This window comes from Thunnus albacares, chromosome 3 (assembly GCF_914725855.1).
Source record: "Thunnus albacares chromosome 3, fThuAlb1.1, whole genome shotgun sequence".
Taxonomy (NCBI): domain Eukaryota; kingdom Metazoa; phylum Chordata; class Actinopteri; order Scombriformes; family Scombridae; genus Thunnus; species Thunnus albacares.
The window spans coordinates 35,896,783-35,915,518 of record NC_058108.1 but is presented as its reverse complement, the minus strand read 5'-3'; the positions used below and the strand labels follow the sequence as shown (position 1 = coordinate 35,915,518).

Here is an 18,736-nt window from a genome sequence, read left to right as displayed (position 1 = left end):
TATGTAGACTAATAAGTGTTTGGTAAAGAAAGCAGAAAAACATTTGTGATTGTTAATGAACTGTAACAGAAACACAAACACAGCTTCTCTGTAAACCAGCTTTTATTTTTTGTGTTTGGTGTTCAACAAGTCACTGCTTACTCAGGCCATGTTTTTAAAGCTTTACATTAAAACTACAGACATAGTTTAGTTTACAGATTTTTACAATCACATATTTACAGATTTCTTTAAATCATAATCAATCTATTCAATATTCAAACAAACAAATTGGCCAAAGTGGACAGAAACTAAACAAACCTCAGACAAAATAAGAAAATCCTTTATACACATTATACATATATTCCATTAATCAACTGTAGAGCTGCAACTAATGATGATTTTCATTAATAATTAACCTTGTTTTAACCTGTTTTTGAATCATTATTTACTTTATAAAATGTCAGAAAATAGTGAAAATATTCATCACAGTTTCTAAGAGTTCAAGGTGTCTTTGAATGTTTTGTCTGACCAACAGTCCAAAACCCAAAAATATTCCAGTTACCATCATATAGAGCAGAGAGTAGCAGCAAAACCTCACATTTAAAAAGATGGAGCCTGAGAATGTTTGTCTGACAAATAATTTAAACGATTTTCAATCAATCAATTCATTTCTGTTGTTCTGTCATTGAGTGTTTCAGCACTTATTACAGCCTGTAAAATATTGACACATATTCTGTGGAGTCATGGTCTCGGCCAAACTCTACAATGAAGCTTTATGACACTGTGAAATATTCACACTTTGTTTTCTGTGGTTTCACTTCAAACTGAAAGTTTTGTTTTTTTGGAAACTTTGTGTTTTTGACTAGAAATGAAACTAAAGTTCTGTGGATTTGATCAGATGTTTAAATAGAAATTTAATTTTAGATAGAAATCCTAGTTTGTGTTTTTTTCTCATAATAAACAAGAATGTGTTTGTATATTTATTCTCTTCAAAAACAAAGACACATTTATGACATAAAACAGGTGATTACTCTACTCAGTTTGATTGACAGGGCAGATGATCAGAGGGATGGAGTTTTTACCACCATCATTAATACAGGGACTGAAGTATGGGTAGAGTTTCTCAGAGAAGGAGCAGCCAGTAAAGGAGTAGATAAGAGCTGCAGCATCTACGTCATAAAAGGAGACCAGACCCTCCTCATAATCCACAAACACCCCCACCTTCTGAAGCTGAGACTTCAGAGAGAGACGGACTGGAGGGTCATTACGAGCACTGTACTCATTTCCATTTCTGAACCATATAGTCCAGTAACCATCCTGAGGGCTCAGTGGGATGTTTTCTTTCCTGTTGATTGACTCTCTGGCCACTCCTAAATCCCATTTAGTCTTCCCTTTAACCTGAACCTCAAAGTAAAATCTGCCTGAAGAGAAACTCTGCTTTCCTAAAACACAAACACAAGGAGAAAATCTCCCTGGGTTGTCTGGGAGATTCTTCTTCACATCACCATGATTTACTTGTTTCTCATCATCAGACAGGATGAGATGAGGATGTGCTGTATCAGGATCAAGAGTCACATCCACTGCATACTGCTGGACCCTCTTCAGCCCAGCCTCACCGAGCAGCTTCTTCATCTCTTTACTGAGCGTCTCCTCCAGCTGAGTCACAGTTCTCACCACAGTCCCCTCATATGATGGTGGATAGACGCTGACCTCTGTCCAGTCTTTGGTGGGTGGAGCAGCTTTCAGGGACGGGAAGTTTTGGAGGAGGTGGAGGTGGTCTTCAGAGTGTGAGAGCTTCTCCACCTCAGAGCTTCTCTTCATCAGCTCAGAGATTTCCTGTTCCAGCTCTTTGATGAAGTCTTCAGCCTGTTTCTCTGTCGTTCTTTGCTGCCCTTCAATCGTCTCAATGAGCTCATTCAGGCTTCTCTCAACAGACTCCTTCAGAGCAGTGAAGACCTGAACACCTTCTGCTTTCTCTCTGTCTGCATTTCCTTTGCAGAAGTTGATTGATCGTTTCATCTCTTCAATCTTCAGTTGTCTCTTCTGGATCATCTGCTGAATTTCAGCCTCTGTCTTCCCCAGCTCTGCCTTCTTTCCTTCATATTCTTCTTTCAGAGGAACAAACTCATGTGTCTTGTGGTTTAAAACAGAGCAGAGCATGCAGACACATGTCTGGTCGGTCTTACAGAACAGCTCCAGAGGTTTATCGTGCTTCATACACATCCTGTCTTCCAGGTTCTCCACAGGGTCCATCAGCTGATGTCTTTTCAGACCTGAAACTGTCAGATGAGTCTCCAGGTGAGTCTCACAGTAGGAGGTCAGACACACCAGACAGGACTTCAGGGCCTTCAGTTTGGTTCCAGTACAGACGTCACAGGGAACTTCTCCTGGTTTGGCAGCTTGTTGCTCTGAGCTGCTGCTGCTGGCTTTCTGTTGAGCTTCCTGTCTGAACTGAGAAACCATCTCAGAGAACAATGTGTTGACGTGAAGCTCAGGTCTTGTGTTGAAAACCTTTTTACACATCGGACACAGGTACTGGTCATTACTGTTCCAGTGTTCAGTGATGCAGTTTTTGCAGAAATTGTGTCCACATGGTGTGGTGACTGGATCAGTGAACACATCCAGACAGATGGAGCACAGAAACTGATCTTCAGATCGCAGACAGCTGGCAGCAGACATATCTACACACTGAGTGTGAAAAAAGAAACAATTTATTCAAAGTTAAATTTCAATTATTTGTTCAAAAAGAAATAAGGATAATTATTGTTGTATTAAGTATAACGTATATATGGTGAAGTAATTTTGAACTATATTTTCCCTGTTATTGATCGGGATGGGAACACGTGAACGGAGTCGTGAGCAATCGTGATCATTGAAGTCGTGCTGGCAGCTCAAACAGTTATCCACAAGGCTGCATGGTGAGTTTAAAGTTGTTGTTTACTTTGATGACGTGTTTTATGTGAGCTGGTTTACACAAACACAGTAAGAGACTGTCATCTGCAGCTCTTTATCTAACAGCTCATTGTGGCTGTTTCTGCTTGTACTATTCTTCCATACAATCTTTAAAATGAACCACTGACAACATAACACAGAATATGTCCATATCTTGTTGTGTAGACCAACTGTTATTGAAGAATAGCACTGCTAACAAAGCTCTGCTAACTTGGTGACAAACACCTTTTATTACCTCCAGCTGCTTCACAATAAAAGCTGCTGCTTGTTGGTAGAAAGCTTTTAAGTTGAAACAGCTACAGGAAATAGAATGCAGTGTGTCTGTAGGAAGTGATCAGTAAATAGTAATAAGACCAGGAAGGTTGGAGTGAAGCTGAACTCCAAACCACAGAGATTCAGTTACAAGTTACAAAAGTCCTGAGAACTGACACAGAGAGACTGTTTAAAAAAACAATTAAAGTTGTTTCACTGAATCTGTGTAAAAACATCTTTAGTTATATTGTCACTTATTTCACAAGTGTCAGTATGAAATGAAAAGAGTGGAACTTCCTGTCTGCTGTGTTAAAGCTGGTTGTTGAAACATTAAATATGATCAGTTGTACTCACCAGTGTTTGGCAGTGACTCTGCTGTGTTGTTGAGAAAGACTTGATGAACTCAGTTTAATATTTATTTGGACAGAAGTGGAGAGACTCGACTGCAGCTCTGCTGTCGCTCTGACAAACTTTCAGTTTCATTTCTGCAGAGTGACGTTGCAGCTGTCTTATCTTTCCGGTGTTGCTCCTCCTCTTACTGCAGCTCTGACTGTGAGTTTGTTTCCTCCTTCTGACTTACAGGATTATTGTGAAATATCATGGAGCAAAGGTGATACTGTACCTGACAGCCAGTTTTCATGTAACTATTAACTTCTTTTTCTCTTTATCTTGAACTGAGTTCAACAAATGTCGTCTGGTCAACATTGATGTTAAATCAACAGTTATTTCAAAAACACATTTTTTAACTTCTACAAACAGTTTCCAGTTTACTTCACAAAATGAGGTGAAAGATACGATTTCTATATTTTGCTTCATGTTCTACCTTATTTGTTCCTTAACTGTAAAACCAATTAGTTGTTTTGTGGTGAACCACCACAGACCTGACAGGGATAAATGTAGAATCTATCATCTCTGTACTGAGTGATGCTTCACACTGCCAGCACTGTCCTTTGGGAGTTTGGGAGTTGTAGTGTGAACCCTGTTAGCCACAGAGCTAACGTCATGTCAGCAGCTCTGCTGTCAATCTGAGGTTTGGAACATTTAAAGAATTAAAAAGTGTTTGTTAGCAGGAGTTGGATGGTTTGAATCCTCAACCTGTTTTAGTAAATCTTGATGACTGTAATGATCTTCCCTGTTTAAGAAATTTCATCGCAGTAACAGAAACCTTTTATTAGATAAAACTTTATTGTTCATTGGTGGTAAATTCAAGTTACAGCAAGAAAATAGATGAAGTCCTACTTTAATAAAATAAATGAGACTGAAATAGAAAAAAAATCAGTTCAATTATTTATTAAAATAATCTACATACAATATATATTACAATACCTTAAATTATAAGTGAACGTGCAAATATGTCAGTGAGAAGGATCCTGTAGTGTATAGGTATATACAGCTGTATGCAAAAGTTTGGGCACCTTTTTACAAACTTAACTCACCTTAACTCAAAGTATATAAATTTTGATTGAACTGTCCTAAATGTTAATGGTGAGCGGTGTAACTTAAAGGACGAGTTCACTGTATTTCAAGTGTGTCTTAAAACAACAGTCAGGTGTCCATATGAACAGTGAAAGAGGTTTTCCTCGCTGTAATCATTCCTCCTGTTCATACTGGATATTAAAAGATCCTTCAAATGTGTTTTCAATGGAAGTGATGGAGGCCAAAATCCACAGTGTGTCTACACAGTCATTTAAAAGTAGATGTGAAGCTTATATTCAGCTTCAGCAGTCTGAGTTAATCATATCAAGTGGATATCTGACACATTTACAGTCTTTTTAGCATCAAATTCCCTCTTTGTGTTTCCTCGGACAGTGTTTCCCTGTTGAGCTGCAGGTGGAAGTATAGTAACAATTAAAGCTGCAAGCAACGGGCCCTCACGCCTCCGCGCACATTGGGCCGCGGCACAATCGAAGGGCTTCTGTCACGGGCATGTAGATGTCTTCAGACCTGGGCTGTTTTCAGACAGTGTAAGAAGGAGATGAACATCACTTCCTTTGTCAACTATTTTGCCTGCTGCTGGGGCTTTTCTGAAATTTCGTAGGGCCAGGAGAAGTCTGGTGCAGACTGGAGCATTTACAATAAAGTTATAGCAACTTCCTCTGTCATGGTGAAACATCAAATCTCAACAGTGTGAGAATTTTCTGCAGGGTGAGACATGTCTGTCTTGCTCACACCTGTGTCATCAAAATTAAGCAAGTTTTGGGCCCATTCACTTGAATTTCAATTAGTAAATTGGAAACTCTTGATGAGTTTGTGTGTAAAACAAATTAATTTCCTAATTTTCATCAAGTCTATTTTTTAGAAAAGTGAAGACTTTTGACCCACATGACCTGGTCAAAGTGTGATTGACATGTGTACTGTCAGGTGTGTAGAGACAATAAGTAACTGCAGCTGGACACAGATAAATACTCATATATTTGAATGGAGAGTGTGAGTGAACCGCTAGGTTCTCGGGCCCTAATAAAGGAAAAACTGCAGTACAGAGCTACAAATTGTAGTTTTGATGGTATTTTTCTACAGCACTTTATCACTAAACTGTTACCCTCACTCTATTTTTCCCTTCCTCTCATAGGTCATCCCCACTACTGAATAATAAATATAAGACCTATAATTATTGTAAAATAAATGATAATAACACATATAGTACATACATACAATACATTATATACAAACTTCATACAAAGTTTGTATATAATGTACTGTATCTATATAGACCTTTCTGCTGTATCCTACAAAAATGAGCTGCATTCAGCTCCCACACCAGTGGCGGCTGGTGACCTAAAAAATTGGGGAGGACTGGAGGAAAACCAACATACCGCATCAAACTATATCATTGTCCCCCACCTGATGATATCAGAGGGGTGGGGGGCAATTTTATATGCCAATAAAACAATTTGCTTTTAAAAACAAAAACCCCTGAGTGGTGTAAAGGCTGCTTCTTTAAAGACATTTAGCATATACACATTGTTTCTAAACAAAGAAGAGCTCATTTTAGCCATGGACTGGTTCAGATGTGTGATTTTACCAACAAAGTGAAATTCAAATTTATAGTATTGTTCTATTGTGACAACAGATTTATGTTCTCATCAAAAACAGACAAAATATCACATGATTTACATCTGTTTCCTATGTATTTTCTTAGTATACAGAAATATATAAAGAACCACAAAGCTTATAATGTGATACAGAAACAGATCAGTGCTGAATACTAGAAAGACTGAACACTAAAAACATTCACAGATCTAAAAGTGTAGGTTCACATCAGAAAGTATTAATGCATGTATCAAATACATGACTTACACACTCTTATCTATGTGCATGACATAAAAAATATAATCTACAAAGCTGACCTGTTAACACTAGGGGTGCAACGGATCACAAAACTCATGGTTCGGATCGTATCATGGATTTGAGGAATGATTACAGCAAGAAAAACAGGTTTAATGTTCATTTGGGCTCCTGACTGTTGTTTTAAGACACATTTGAACAATTGTGAACTCGTCCTTTAAAAACTACAGAAATCATCTTTTTTAGGGAATTACTGAACCTTTTAAAAACGGCTACAAACCAGTACAATAATTTACTGACTATTGACATGGAACAGGAGTCCACAGGCTGTTGGTCCAGACTGGTTTTCTGTGCTGATAGTAGTTTGTTCTATTGGTACAGAACGAGTTTGCAGAATCTCCTTTAATTGAAATATTGGTTACTGTACAGTTGACATGAAGTTTAACAATGTGCAACAATAAAAACATCTGGATAATTTACTTCAGTAGAAAACAAACCTCTCAATAGATTGTAGGTCAATTAAGTAAAAAACAATAATCAGTGCAGAGAGAAAATATTGAAACATGATGATACAAAGCTGCATATGTAGACTAATAAGTGTTTGGTAAAGAAAGCAGAAAAACATTTGTGATTGTTAATGAACTGTAACAGAAACACAAACACAGCTTCTCTGTAAACCAGCTTTTATTTTTTGTGTTTGGTGTTCAACAAGTCACTGCTTACTCAGGCCATGTTTTTAAAGCTTTACATTAAAACTACAGACATAGTTAAGTTAACAGATTTTTACAATCACATATTTACAGATTTCTTTAAATCATAATCAATCTATTCAATATTCAAACAAACAAATTGGCCAAAGTGGACAGAAACTAAACAAACCTCAGACAAAATAAGAAAATCCTTTATACACATTATACACATATTCTATTAATCAACTGTAGAGCTGCAACTAATGATTATTTTCATTAACAATTAACCTTGTTTTAACCTGATATTGAATCATTATTTACTCTATAAAATGTCAGAAAATAGTGAAAATATTCATCACAGTTTCTAAGAGTTCAAGGTGTTTTTGAATGTTTTGTCTGACCAACAGTCCAAAACCCAAAAATATTCCAGTTACCATCATATAGAGCAGAGAGTAGCAGCAAAACCTCACATTTAAAAAGATAGAGCCTGAGAATGTTTGTCTGACAAATAATTTAAACGATTATCAATCAATCAATTCATTTCTGTTGTTCTGTCATTAAGTGTTTCAGCACTTATTACAGCTTGTAAAATATTGACACATATTCTGTGGAGTCATGGTCTCAGCTGAACTCTACAATGAAGCTTTATGACACTGTGAAATATTCACACTTTGTTTTCTGTGGTTTCACTTCAAACTGAAAGTTTTGTTTTTTTGGAAACTTTGTGTTTTTGACAAGAAATGAAACTAAAGTTCTGTGGATTTGATCAGATGTTTAAATAGAGATTTTATTTTAAATAGAAATCCTAGTTTGTGTTTTTTCTCATAATAAACAAGAATGTGTTTGTTTATTTACTCTCTTCAAAAACAAAGACACATTTCTGACATAAAACAGGTGATTACTCAGTTTGATTGACAGGGCAGATGATCAGAGGGGCGGAGTTTTTACCACTTTTATTTAGAAAGGGACTGAAGTATGGGTAGAGTTTCTCAGTGAAGGAGCAGCCAGTAAAGGAGTAGATAAGAGCTGCAGCATCTACGTCATAAAAGGAGACCAGACCCTCCTCATAATCCACAAACACCCCCACCTTCTGAGGCTGAGACTTCAGAGAGAGAATGACTGAAGGACCAGCGAGAGCTTTGTACTCATTTCCATTTCTCAACCATATAGTCCAGTAACCATCCTCAGGTCTCGGTGTGATTTGTCCCTTCCTGTTGATCGACTCTCTGGCCACTCCTAAAGTCCAATCAGTCTTCCCTTTCACCTGAACCTCAAAGTAAAATCTGCCTGAAGAGAAACTCTGCTTTCCTAAAACACAGGGATTTATAGAAAATCTTTCTGTGTTGTCTGGGAGATTCTTCTTCACATCACCATGATTTACTTGTTTCTCATCATCAGACAAGATGAGTTTAGGATTTGCTGTATCGGGATCAAGAGTCACATTCACTGCATACTGCTGGACCCTCTTCAGCTCAGCCTCAAACTGCTTCTTCATCTCTTTACTGAGCTTCTCCTCCAGCTGAGTCACAGTTCTCACCACAGTCTCCTCACATGATGGTGGACGGATGCTGACCTCTGTCCAGTCTTTGGTGGGTAGAGCAGCTTTCAGGGACAGGAAGTTTTGGAGGAGGTGGAGGTGGTCTTCAGAGCGTGAGAGCTGCTCCACCTCAGAGCTTCTCTTCTTCAGCTCAGAGATTTCCTGTTCCAGCTCTTTGATGAAGTCTTCAGCCTGTTTCTCTGTCGTTCTTTGCTTCTCTTCAATCGTCTCAATGAGCTCATTCAGGCTTCTCTCAACAGACTCCTTCAGAGGGGTGAAGACCTGAACACCTTCTGCTTTCTCTTTCTCTGCATTTCCTTTTCTGAAGTTGGCTGACTGTTCCATCTCTTGAATCTTCAGTCGTCTCTTCTGGATCATCTGCTGAATTTGAGCTTCTGTCTTCCCCAGCTCTACCTTCTTTCCTTCATATTCTTGTTCCAGAGGAACAAACTCATGTGTCTTGTGGTCTAAAACAGAGCAGAGCATGCAGACACATGTCTGGTCGGTCTTACAGAACAGCTCCAGAGGTTTATCGTGCTTCATACACATCCTGTCTTCCAGGTTCTCCACAGGGTCCATCAGCTGATGTCTTTTCAGACGTGAAGCTGTCAGATGAGGCTCCAGGTGAGTCTCACAGTAGGAGGTCAGACACATCAGACAGGACTTCAGGGCCTTCAGTTTGGTTCCAGTACAGACGTCACAGGGAACTTCTCCTGGTTTGGCAGCTTGTTGCTCTGAGCTGCTGCTGCTGGCTTTCTGTTGAGCTTCCTGTCTGAACTGAGAAACCATCTCAGAGAACAATTTTTTGACTTGCAGCTCAGGTCTTGCGTTGAAAACCTTTTTACACATCGGACACAGGTACTGGTCATTACTGTTCCAGTGTTCATTGATGCAGTTTTTGCAGAAGTTGTGTCCACATGGTGTGGTGACTGGATCAGTGAACACATCCCGACAGATGGAGCACAGAAACTGATCTTCAGATCGCAGACAGCTGGCAGCAGACATACCTGCACACAGAGAACAAAAGTGAAAATGTAAAAACAAATTAAAAAAATTGTAGAAATATGTATTGTATGTTAAGACTTTTCCACTGTCAGTGAAAGCAGAGATGTTAAAACAAATAAATAACATGAACGTAACGTTTCTGTCTGACCTCCACAGTCTGGATGTAACAGATGGCATGTGGTGTGAACAAGTTAATATCTTGTTTGCATAAGATTGTTGCAGTTTCTCTCTTCCTGTGACTGACCTTCTGATCCTGAGCTGCTGTCTGATGAACTCTGCAGCAGATCATTCCTGTTGATCTTCTTTAAAAGCTTTTTGGTCACCTCCACAGCTCCAGGAAGTTGGTAGGTCTGCACCATCAGATCCACTGTGTCCCGTCTCTCTGCCTTCTCCACTTGGCATGCTTTGATGACTTGGAGGCCTTCCAGGATATCAGGCTGCTGCAAAAACCATTTGAAGCCCTTGAATTCCTCGGCTTTCAAATCCTCCAGAATGTTCAACAGGTCCACCTTTGTCTTCATTTCTCCCTGTTAAAATCACAGAATATTTTCAACATGAAGGACTTGCCATTTCCACAAACACTAGTCCACAGCCAGATTTTCACCCCCATGGTCATTGTGTTTAAGTCTCTGATCCTTTTTTATTTTATTTTATTTTATTTTATTCTGTTTTTTGACTTTGGTTAATAATTGTTGTCTTTTGCTGTCAGAGCTGCTCTACAGTATTAGCATTAGTATTAACATTAGCATGTTACCTGTGCTGTAAGATATAAGTACAGTAAGAATTAAAGGACAGTAATAATGTTTATGAGTGATATTGTTTGAGGGGTAATCGCTTGGTTCAGATTTGTAAATTGGTTTTGGGGGGTTGGGGTCAGAAATTGTAGTTTGTTAATTAATTGTCAGAATTCTGTATTTCTTTTGTATTTATTTTTGTGTGTCAATAAAAACATTTTTTTAAATATATTGCACACATTACAAACAATATAGAAAATAATGACATGTTAATTCAATTTAATTATTAGCACTGAAGTATAGTTGTTTCTGTGATATGCAATATGCTTTTTATTGAAGGAAGTCATTACATACACTATGACTCTTCATTGGTAGTTTTTTTTTTTTAAATTGTGTTATTTTGTTTTGCTTGTGTAAAGGGTTAAAAATGTTGTTTAAACCAGACATAAATATGCAGAGTGTAAAGGGTTAAAAATGTATATACAGGAATTAAAAATGACATAAAAAGATGTTAAAAAGTCATTGGGATTATGGTACAATTCATTGCAAAAATAATATGTTAAATGTGTTTAAAAAATAGACACCCTTATATTTTTTATTTTATTTTATTGTGTCAAATAGTGATTAAATTCAAAATTTCATCGTCCTCTACTTGTTACCATGTCAGTGAGATGCTTAAACTTAGCTTGGGAGGAACCTAAAACCCCGTAGAGGGAAGCACTGCAGAATAAATCCTGCAGTCGAGCTGAATGCAAGCTAAAGTTTTCTGCCTCTTTATTTTACATTAAGCTGCAGGGTGTATGAACACACCCCTCCTGACACCCACCAGGCCAGCGGGGCAACATTTGTAATATTTCCAAAATTTCTGCAATTTTACCACAAAAAGAGTATAAAAACATTCCAGGTATCATCGGATAATTCGTAATTCATTTGTAATTCAAAACCCAAAAAAGTTATATCTGTTATTTGTTTCAAAACAAAAAACAAAAAAACTTTTCGGTGTCAGAATCAAATTACGAAAAACCAATCAAACCCGGCCCGTTTTTGTCTTTTGCTGATTCGTTTTATCATTATTCTTTGTTGGATTGAATATCTAGCAGGTCTCTGGACATCAACCTAATTCGTTTTTTCGTTTGAAACCAAAAACGAAAAACGAAATCACGTGATCTATTCTTTTTTTGTTTCCCAATGAAAATCCAGAAAACCACATTCAAAAGACCGTGCAATTTTGGTTTAGAAATCAAGTGTTTTTGTCAGTTTTGTACGATAACGGAAGCAGCCACATTAGCCTACCCATGATCCTCAGCGACTGTTGCTATGATGAAGATGCCAGCGACAGCCACGCGTGTGTGTAAACGGGATGAAGCATTTTATTCAACCTCCACTGTTACATCATATAATTATTTATTAATTGTTTATGTTTAATTTATTCTCTTGTCACCTTTCTTATATTTCATACACTTCGTTTCTTTGTCCATAGCATATTTTCTTTACAGTTCAATGTACAGTAAAGTATGTTGATCCCGATTGTAACCAATAATCTGTAGTACTACATAATGTTATACTGACTGTATGTTAAGGCTGTCGCTGGCGTATTCACCATAGCAACCGTCGCTGAGGATCATGGGTAGGCTAATGTAGCCACTTCCGCTACTGTTCAAAACTGACAAAAATACTTGATTTCTAAACCAAAATTGCACGGTCTTTTGAATTTAGTTTTCTGGATTTTCGTTGGGAAACAAAAAAGGAATAGATCACGTGATTTCGTTTTTCCCTAACTAATGGAAACTGTTTAGTGTGGAGTTCATTGTGTTACAATGTTTGTGTTACAACAAGACAAAGTGTGTTTTAACCTTGTAACTGAGACACTGAGCAGACACATTATGTGTCCCATTTACAGAACTGAGTATCATAAAGTATGTATTGACTCTACTGTGGGTTACAGTAGGTTCACTATTAATTATATAATTACTTAACTGATGAAGAAATGCACATGTAATGTCAACATCTTCCTCTACACTCTTATGCAGTGAGTCTAGTATAAACCAGGGGTGTCACTAGAGATTTATGGTTAGGGGGGGCTAAGCCTTTACCTGGAGGGGCTGGGGGAGGATTTTTTTTATTTTAAATGGCTCCAAAATGTCTGTTTGTCATGAATTTTTAGAGTAGCAATAGGTGTAAAATCAACAAAATAGATCTGTCCCTTCATAGTTTGTATTCGGCACGGCTCTAATATGACTTAAATGCTTTCCATCCACTTACAACAGACACAGATCAAGCAAAGGTACTGAAGTCAATGAATGCTATCTCCTCTCTCTTAGATAAGTTGCAGGTCCTAAGTATGTTACTGATTCACAGACTGATGTTTGATCTGTGAACCTCTAAAACTAAAAATGTCATAAAATCATTTAGGTTAGTTTATGCCTTGTATGAGTAATAGGCCTACGTCATAAAATTCAGTACTACTTCAGTAGTTTCTGACCACCATTGAAGTCTCTACTGGGGGCTCTGAGTGAGCAGCACAGCCAATGGAAACGCTGGATTAGAACAGCAGCAGCCTTTCCCAGGTCCTAGTGCCTGGCGTTTTAGGTACATTGTGAATTTGGAGACGCAGTAGCAGTTCAATCGACTTTAATGAAAAATGAATGAGAACAAACTATTGATGATTTAAACTAATAATGTACATTTATTTTGGGGGGGCTAAAGCCCCCCTAAAATAGGCCTAGCGACGCCCCTGGTATAAACCATCCAACCAGGACCAATATTAGCTGTAGATATTACAAAGATATTAAACCACCTTGTTACCTCTTCAACTGGAGCTCATCTGAGTTTTCACCACATTTAGTTTTTACTCAACATAAACCAGGAGATCTGCTACCATTGACACGTCCACTTACGGTTATCACGTCAGACCAGGGTCCTTTCAAAATAAAATACTACCATTCAGACAGGAAATACAGAGATAAAAGTCAGAAGAAAATAACTAATATACAGTATAAACACCACAAAACAAACTGTATTCAGGGTTAATTTATGGAAATTAAAAAAGCAATAACATCTATATTTGAATTTTATGAGTTTGACACTGAAAGTAAAATCTTCTTCATCAAAGTAACTCCAACCATAATCGATTAAAAGGAACAATATATATACAGATTTTCTGTATCTACACACTGAGAATAAAACTTAGATTGTAAAAGATATGCTGTTATTTAAGAATGATTCACACGTCACTGAAAAATATGTCTGCAAGAATGATGCACCAATAACAGTTTGGAAGGCGGAAACAAAACTGGCAAATGAAAAAGTGTTAAGAATCCTTAAGAGACAACAGCCTCTTTTCATCTTATGCTGAAAAATGTTTTATTTACAAAAGTTTTGATAATTCATATGGTTACTGGTATATAAAGTTAAGCAATTTTGATTTGCACAAATCTGAAAAGTCATTTTGATGAGAATCATTATGAAATGAAAATCATGATTTTTTTTTTTTCTGAGTAAATCTGAAGTTTTGTGTTAAAACCTGCTGAAACACAGTAAATGTTTTGTTCTGTACTCGAGAAAACTCACCTGGTTTAAGGAAAGACAGCTCAATCTTTGTGTCTGGTTTAGTTGTGTAACAGAATGGCAGGCTCAACAAATGGGTCGGATTAGGTTGTGTATAACGTTAAAACAATCTTGCGAGGTACTTGGCAGTTGTCAATCATAATTAAGTTTGACACACACAACACATTTATGGCTTTAGATGGAAAATGCAGCATTTGTCGCCATGGTTTCATGTTTTTGAGTCTGATTTTCTGTTTCTGCGGTAATGTTACTGCCAGTCCTGCCATCAAAACATTGTAGTAAAATATCTGCAAGTGTATTTTTGCAATACTGCAAGAATTTAATTAAGCTGCAGGTAATTAGGGTTAAGGAATTTTTTACATTTTGTGTTTTTAATGAAGTATACTCCTTTGCTTCACTTATGAACTTAGTCTAACAATCATATCAGAAATGATTGCAGTATGTGAAAATGGACGCGTAACAACAGTCCCTTTACAACCCTTTACAACTCTGCAGCAATTCAGAGTCCCAATAAAGTCCAAAGTTCAACTCACTATTTGTCTTGTAATGTTTTAACCCTGCTAGAGTTGTTTAACAAGAAAACAATTTAGATCATGTTATATTATGTTAAAACTTGCATAAAGATAATGATCCAACAGGTGCAGCAGCCCCTCACAACAAGAACTAATGAACTCATGTCAAATTAAAAATTGAAATAATTTCTAAAATTGAAGCATATCAATTAATGCCTTAATATTCTTCATCAGTGTTGTTGGAATATAATGGAGATGTTGTTCTTCTGAATAATGAATATATTTCAGCTTTAATAGAAACGTGTCCAAAGTCAGATGAAGGAACAATAAATTTCCTCTGGCGACGGGTCTGACTTACATTTATTTGACAACTGTGAGGATTTTATTACAGAATTATTATTATTTGTTGTGTATTGTAATCATGGATCATTTGATAACTGTCATAAATGAAAACAGTGTAGGCTACTTGCCTGTGTAGAACTGTAAGTTTTATGTTATTGCTGGTTGTTTAACCACACTAAATATTATCAGCTGTACTCACCAGTGTTTGAATCAGTTGTTGAGAAAGAACTGAAGAACTCGGTTTAATTTTCCTTCAGACAGAAACAGAGACAATTGTGTCGACGGCAGCTCCTCTGTGTTAACTTTCCTCTGTCCTGCAGTTGTTGCTGAATCAGATGAGGAAGTTGAGAGGTGTTTTACAGTTTGTCCCCGCCTGTTGTAAACTGTCAACTATCAATACTGCATTTCCTAATGTGGGACAGTTCAGGATGAAATCTGGGACGCTCACTGGGAGGCTGAAAGTTCTAAATCAGTAACACTCAAGCCCAAAGTGAATGCCCATGTTTGGTTATTTCAGTAATTACAATGTTTTTGCTGTTACCTCCTCCTGCTGATGAACTGCGTTACCATGTTGAAAGGCTTTGGGGACTTGACACCCTTCCTGTATACAGTGAGAAAGCAGTCATCAGATCAAGGCAAGACCAACAAGCTATGGAACTTCTTGAACAAGCTACAGAAAGAGTTTACAGACCACTGTAAATCCTTCTGCAGCTGATTTCCTGAATGCTGAACAAAAAATCCTCCTAAAGGCACAAAATGACCACTTTGGGGAGGACATAGCCTGTCTCAAATCACACAAATCACTTCCAACACACAGTCGCTTACTCTGCTTAGCCCCAACATTGTGCAGTACTTCTGGACTCATTCGAGAAGGAGGACGACTGCAGCAAAGCCAACTGGAATCTGAGTCAATTCATCCAATCGTACTGGATCCTACTCACAAGGTGACACAATTAATCATTCAGGATTATGATGAGAGATTGCATCACCCTGGCTTGGAAAGGATCTTTGCTGAAATAAGGAGGAAATTTTGGATCTAGAGGGGATGCAAGGCAGTACGTAGACATCAGCATAACTGTGTTTCATGTCAAAAATGGAGAGCAAAACCAATCATCCCAAGGATGGCTGATCTGCCTGCTGCTCAACTCAGGTTACTTAAACCTCCCTTCTACTCCACTGGAGTAGATAGTTTCAGACCATACAATGTTAAGATTGGGCACAGATATACATCTTGACCTCCTTCATAACATGGACACGACTCCTTTCTCATGGCACTTCAACGATTCACTTCTAGGAGAGGAACACCATTTGAGATCTTATGTGATCAGGGAACAAACTTCAAAGGAGGGAACAAAGAATTGCAAGACGCTTTCAATAATCTCTCTCCCACTCTCCAGTCAGTACTGGCAACAAGGAAGATTAATTTCTGTTTCAATCCACCACACACTCCCCACTTTGGTGTCTGGGAGCAGGAAATTCGCTCAGTGAAGAATGCTCCGAAGACAACCATTGGTGCACAAATGGTAACTGAGGAGGTTCTGAGGACAGTGTTGATTGAAATTGAAGGTATTCTTAACTGAAAACCCTCGGCTATGTATCTTAAGACATTGCAGATGTTGATCCAGTCACCCCTAACTTTCTGATCATGGGACGACATAATGCATCACTCCCTCTAGTGTCTTACCCTGATTCTGAGCTCCTCAGTCGGAGACGTTGGCGTCATGCACAAATACTGTCTGATCATTTCTGGAAACACTTCACCAAATCCTATCTACCATTACTCCAGACACGACACAAATGGCAAGAGGACAAACCAGAGCTGCAGTTAAATTCTATTGTGATGATTATTGATTCTCAGTTACCCTGCATCAGAACTGCTGAAGTTCTTGTCAAAGACAAGCCCTATGTCAGACCAGTAGCTCATCTGATCCCACTTCCTGGCCTCCCTAAAGACCCTTAACTTGATTTGGTCTTTATCGTATTTCTTATAGAAATTTGGGGGCGGCTGTTGTAAAGATTCACTAATTTTGCCTTATTTTTTCCACTTCCTTTTCATTCACCTGACTTCCTGCCATCCCTTTATCTTCTCACTAATTGGTTGGCTGGTTCACACTTCATTATCTTGATTGAATTAATTCTTCCCCCCTTCCTTTTTCCCATACACTTCTACAATCCACAATATCAAATAAATATCTTGAGAGTAATTTCAAGTTTCTCCCTCATACGCATCCTGACCGATGCCCATCATGATAGTTTAACTCCTGGAACCCTCCTATTATATACACAGAGTGAAAGACAATTTGTTTAAGATTAAATTTCAATTATTTGTTCAAAAGTAAATAGGGATAATTACTGTTGTATTAAGTATAATGTGATATTAGGTAAAGTAATATTGAATTATATTTTCCTGTTATTGATCGGGATGGGAACGCTTGAACGGAGTCGTGAGCAACCGTGATCATTTAAGTCGTGCTGGCAGCTCAAACAGTTATTCACAAGGCTGCATGGTGAGTTTAAAGTTCTTGTTTAGTTTGACGTGTTTTATGAGAGCTGGTTTGCACAAACAGTAACAGACTGTTAACTGCAGCTCTTTATCTAACAGCTCATTGTGGCTGTTTCTGCTTGTACTATTCTTCCATACAATCTTTAAAATGAACCACTGACAACATAACACAGAATATGTCCATATCTTGTTGTGTGGACCAACTGTTATTGAAGAATAGCACTGCAAACAAAGCTCTGCTAACTTGGTGACAAACACCTTTTATTACCTCCAGCTGCTTCACAATAAGAGCTGCTGCTTGTTGGTAGAACGCTTTTAATGTGAAACAGCTACAGGAAATAGAATGCAATGTGTCTGTAGGAAGTGATCAGTAAATAGTAATAAGACCAGGAAGGTTGGAGTGAAGCTGAACTCCAAACCACAGAGATTCAGTTACAAGTGATGGGGGACAAAATCCACAGTCCTCCTTCTGTGCAAAAATGTATTTAAAAGTTTATCTGAAGCTAATATGAAGCTTCAGCGTCCAAATGAGTCAAATCAAGTAGATTTTACATCTACATTACAGTCTTTTTAGTGCCAAAGTCCCTCTTTTTAGGGCCTGAGCACCGAAGATGTGAAGGCACTATTGTATTTCCCATGTTTGTTTCTTTCTTTCTTATTATTCCGCCACTTCAGACCTAAATTTGACCCCCTAAATATGCTCGAAAACTCACCAAATTTGGCACGCACATTAGGTCACATTTTGTTACTATACTTCCACCTGCAGCTCAACAGGGAAACACTGTCCGAGGAAACACAAAGAGGGAATTTCATGCTAAAAAGACTGTAAATGTGTCAGATATCCACTTGATATGACTAACTCAGACTGCTGAAGCCTCATATAAGCTTCACATCAACTTTTAAATGACTGTGTGGGACACACTGTGGATTTTGTCCTCCATCACTTACATTGAAAACACATTTGAAGGATCTTCTAATATCCAGTATGAACAGGAGGAATGATTACAGCGAGGAAAACCTCTTTCACTGTTCATATGGACACCTGACTGCTGTTTTAAGACACACTTGAAATACAGTGAACCCGTCCTTTAAGTTACACCCCTCACTATTAACGTTTAGGACAGTCCAATATACTTTGAGTAAAGGTGAGTTAAGCTTGTCAAAAGATGCCCAAACTTTTGCATACAGCTGTATATACCTATACACTACAGGATCCTTCTCACTTAAATGTTTGCACATTGGTTTATATAGTTTAAGGTATTGTAATATACATTGTATGTAAATTACTTTAATAAATAATTGAACTAATTTAATTTCTTATTTCAGTCTCATTTATTTCATTAAAATAGGACTTCATCTGTTTCCTTGCTGTAACTTGA

The 18,736-nt window shown here is 37.8% G+C and overlaps 2 protein-coding genes across 2 annotated transcripts; both read right to left on the bottom strand.

The window, feature by feature from the left end:
* Positions 1–1,011: 1,011 nt before the first annotated feature.
* LOC122974409 (E3 ubiquitin-protein ligase TRIM21-like) lies at positions 1,012–2,728 on the bottom strand. Its single transcript, XM_044342433.1, has one exon. The coding sequence runs from the start codon at positions 2,656–2,658 to the stop codon at positions 1,012–1,014; it is 1,647 nt and encodes a 548-aa protein (XP_044198368.1). The 5' UTR covers positions 2,659–2,728.
* A 5,267-nt stretch (positions 2,729–7,995) lies between these two features.
* Positions 7,996–10,665, bottom strand: LOC122976671 (E3 ubiquitin-protein ligase TRIM39-like). Its single transcript, XM_044345290.1, has 3 exons — positions 9,944–10,665; positions 9,786–9,856; positions 7,996–9,699 (listed from the first exon to the last, which is right to left on the bottom strand). Exons 1-3 carry the CDS (start codon positions 10,218–10,220, stop codon positions 8,056–8,058), a joined length of 1,992 nt encoding a protein of 663 aa, XP_044201225.1. The 5' UTR covers positions 10,221–10,665; the 3' UTR covers positions 7,996–8,055.
* Positions 10,666–18,736: the final 8,071 nt, after the last annotated feature.

What these genes read in the sequence shown, in the direction of transcription:
- LOC122976671 (XM_044345290.1), bottom strand. Translation starts at nt 10,220, where the DNA reads ATGAAGACAAAGGTGGACCTGTTGAACATTCTGGAGGATTTGAAAGCC. An exon ending in CAGCAGCTCAGGATCAGAAG is followed by an intron (nt 9,857 to 9,943) that starts GTCAGTCACAGG and finishes TGTTACATCCAG; the next exon opens with ACTGTGGAGGTCAGACAGAA. An exon ending in CATCTCTGCTTTCACTGACA is followed by an intron (nt 9,700 to 9,785) that starts GTGGAAAAGTCT and finishes CTGTGTGCAGGT; the next exon opens with ATGTCTGCTGCCAGCTGTCT.
- LOC122974409 (XM_044342433.1), bottom strand. Translation starts at nt 2,658, where the DNA reads ATGTCTGCTGCCAGCTGTCTGCGATCTGAAGATCAGTTTCTGTGCTCC.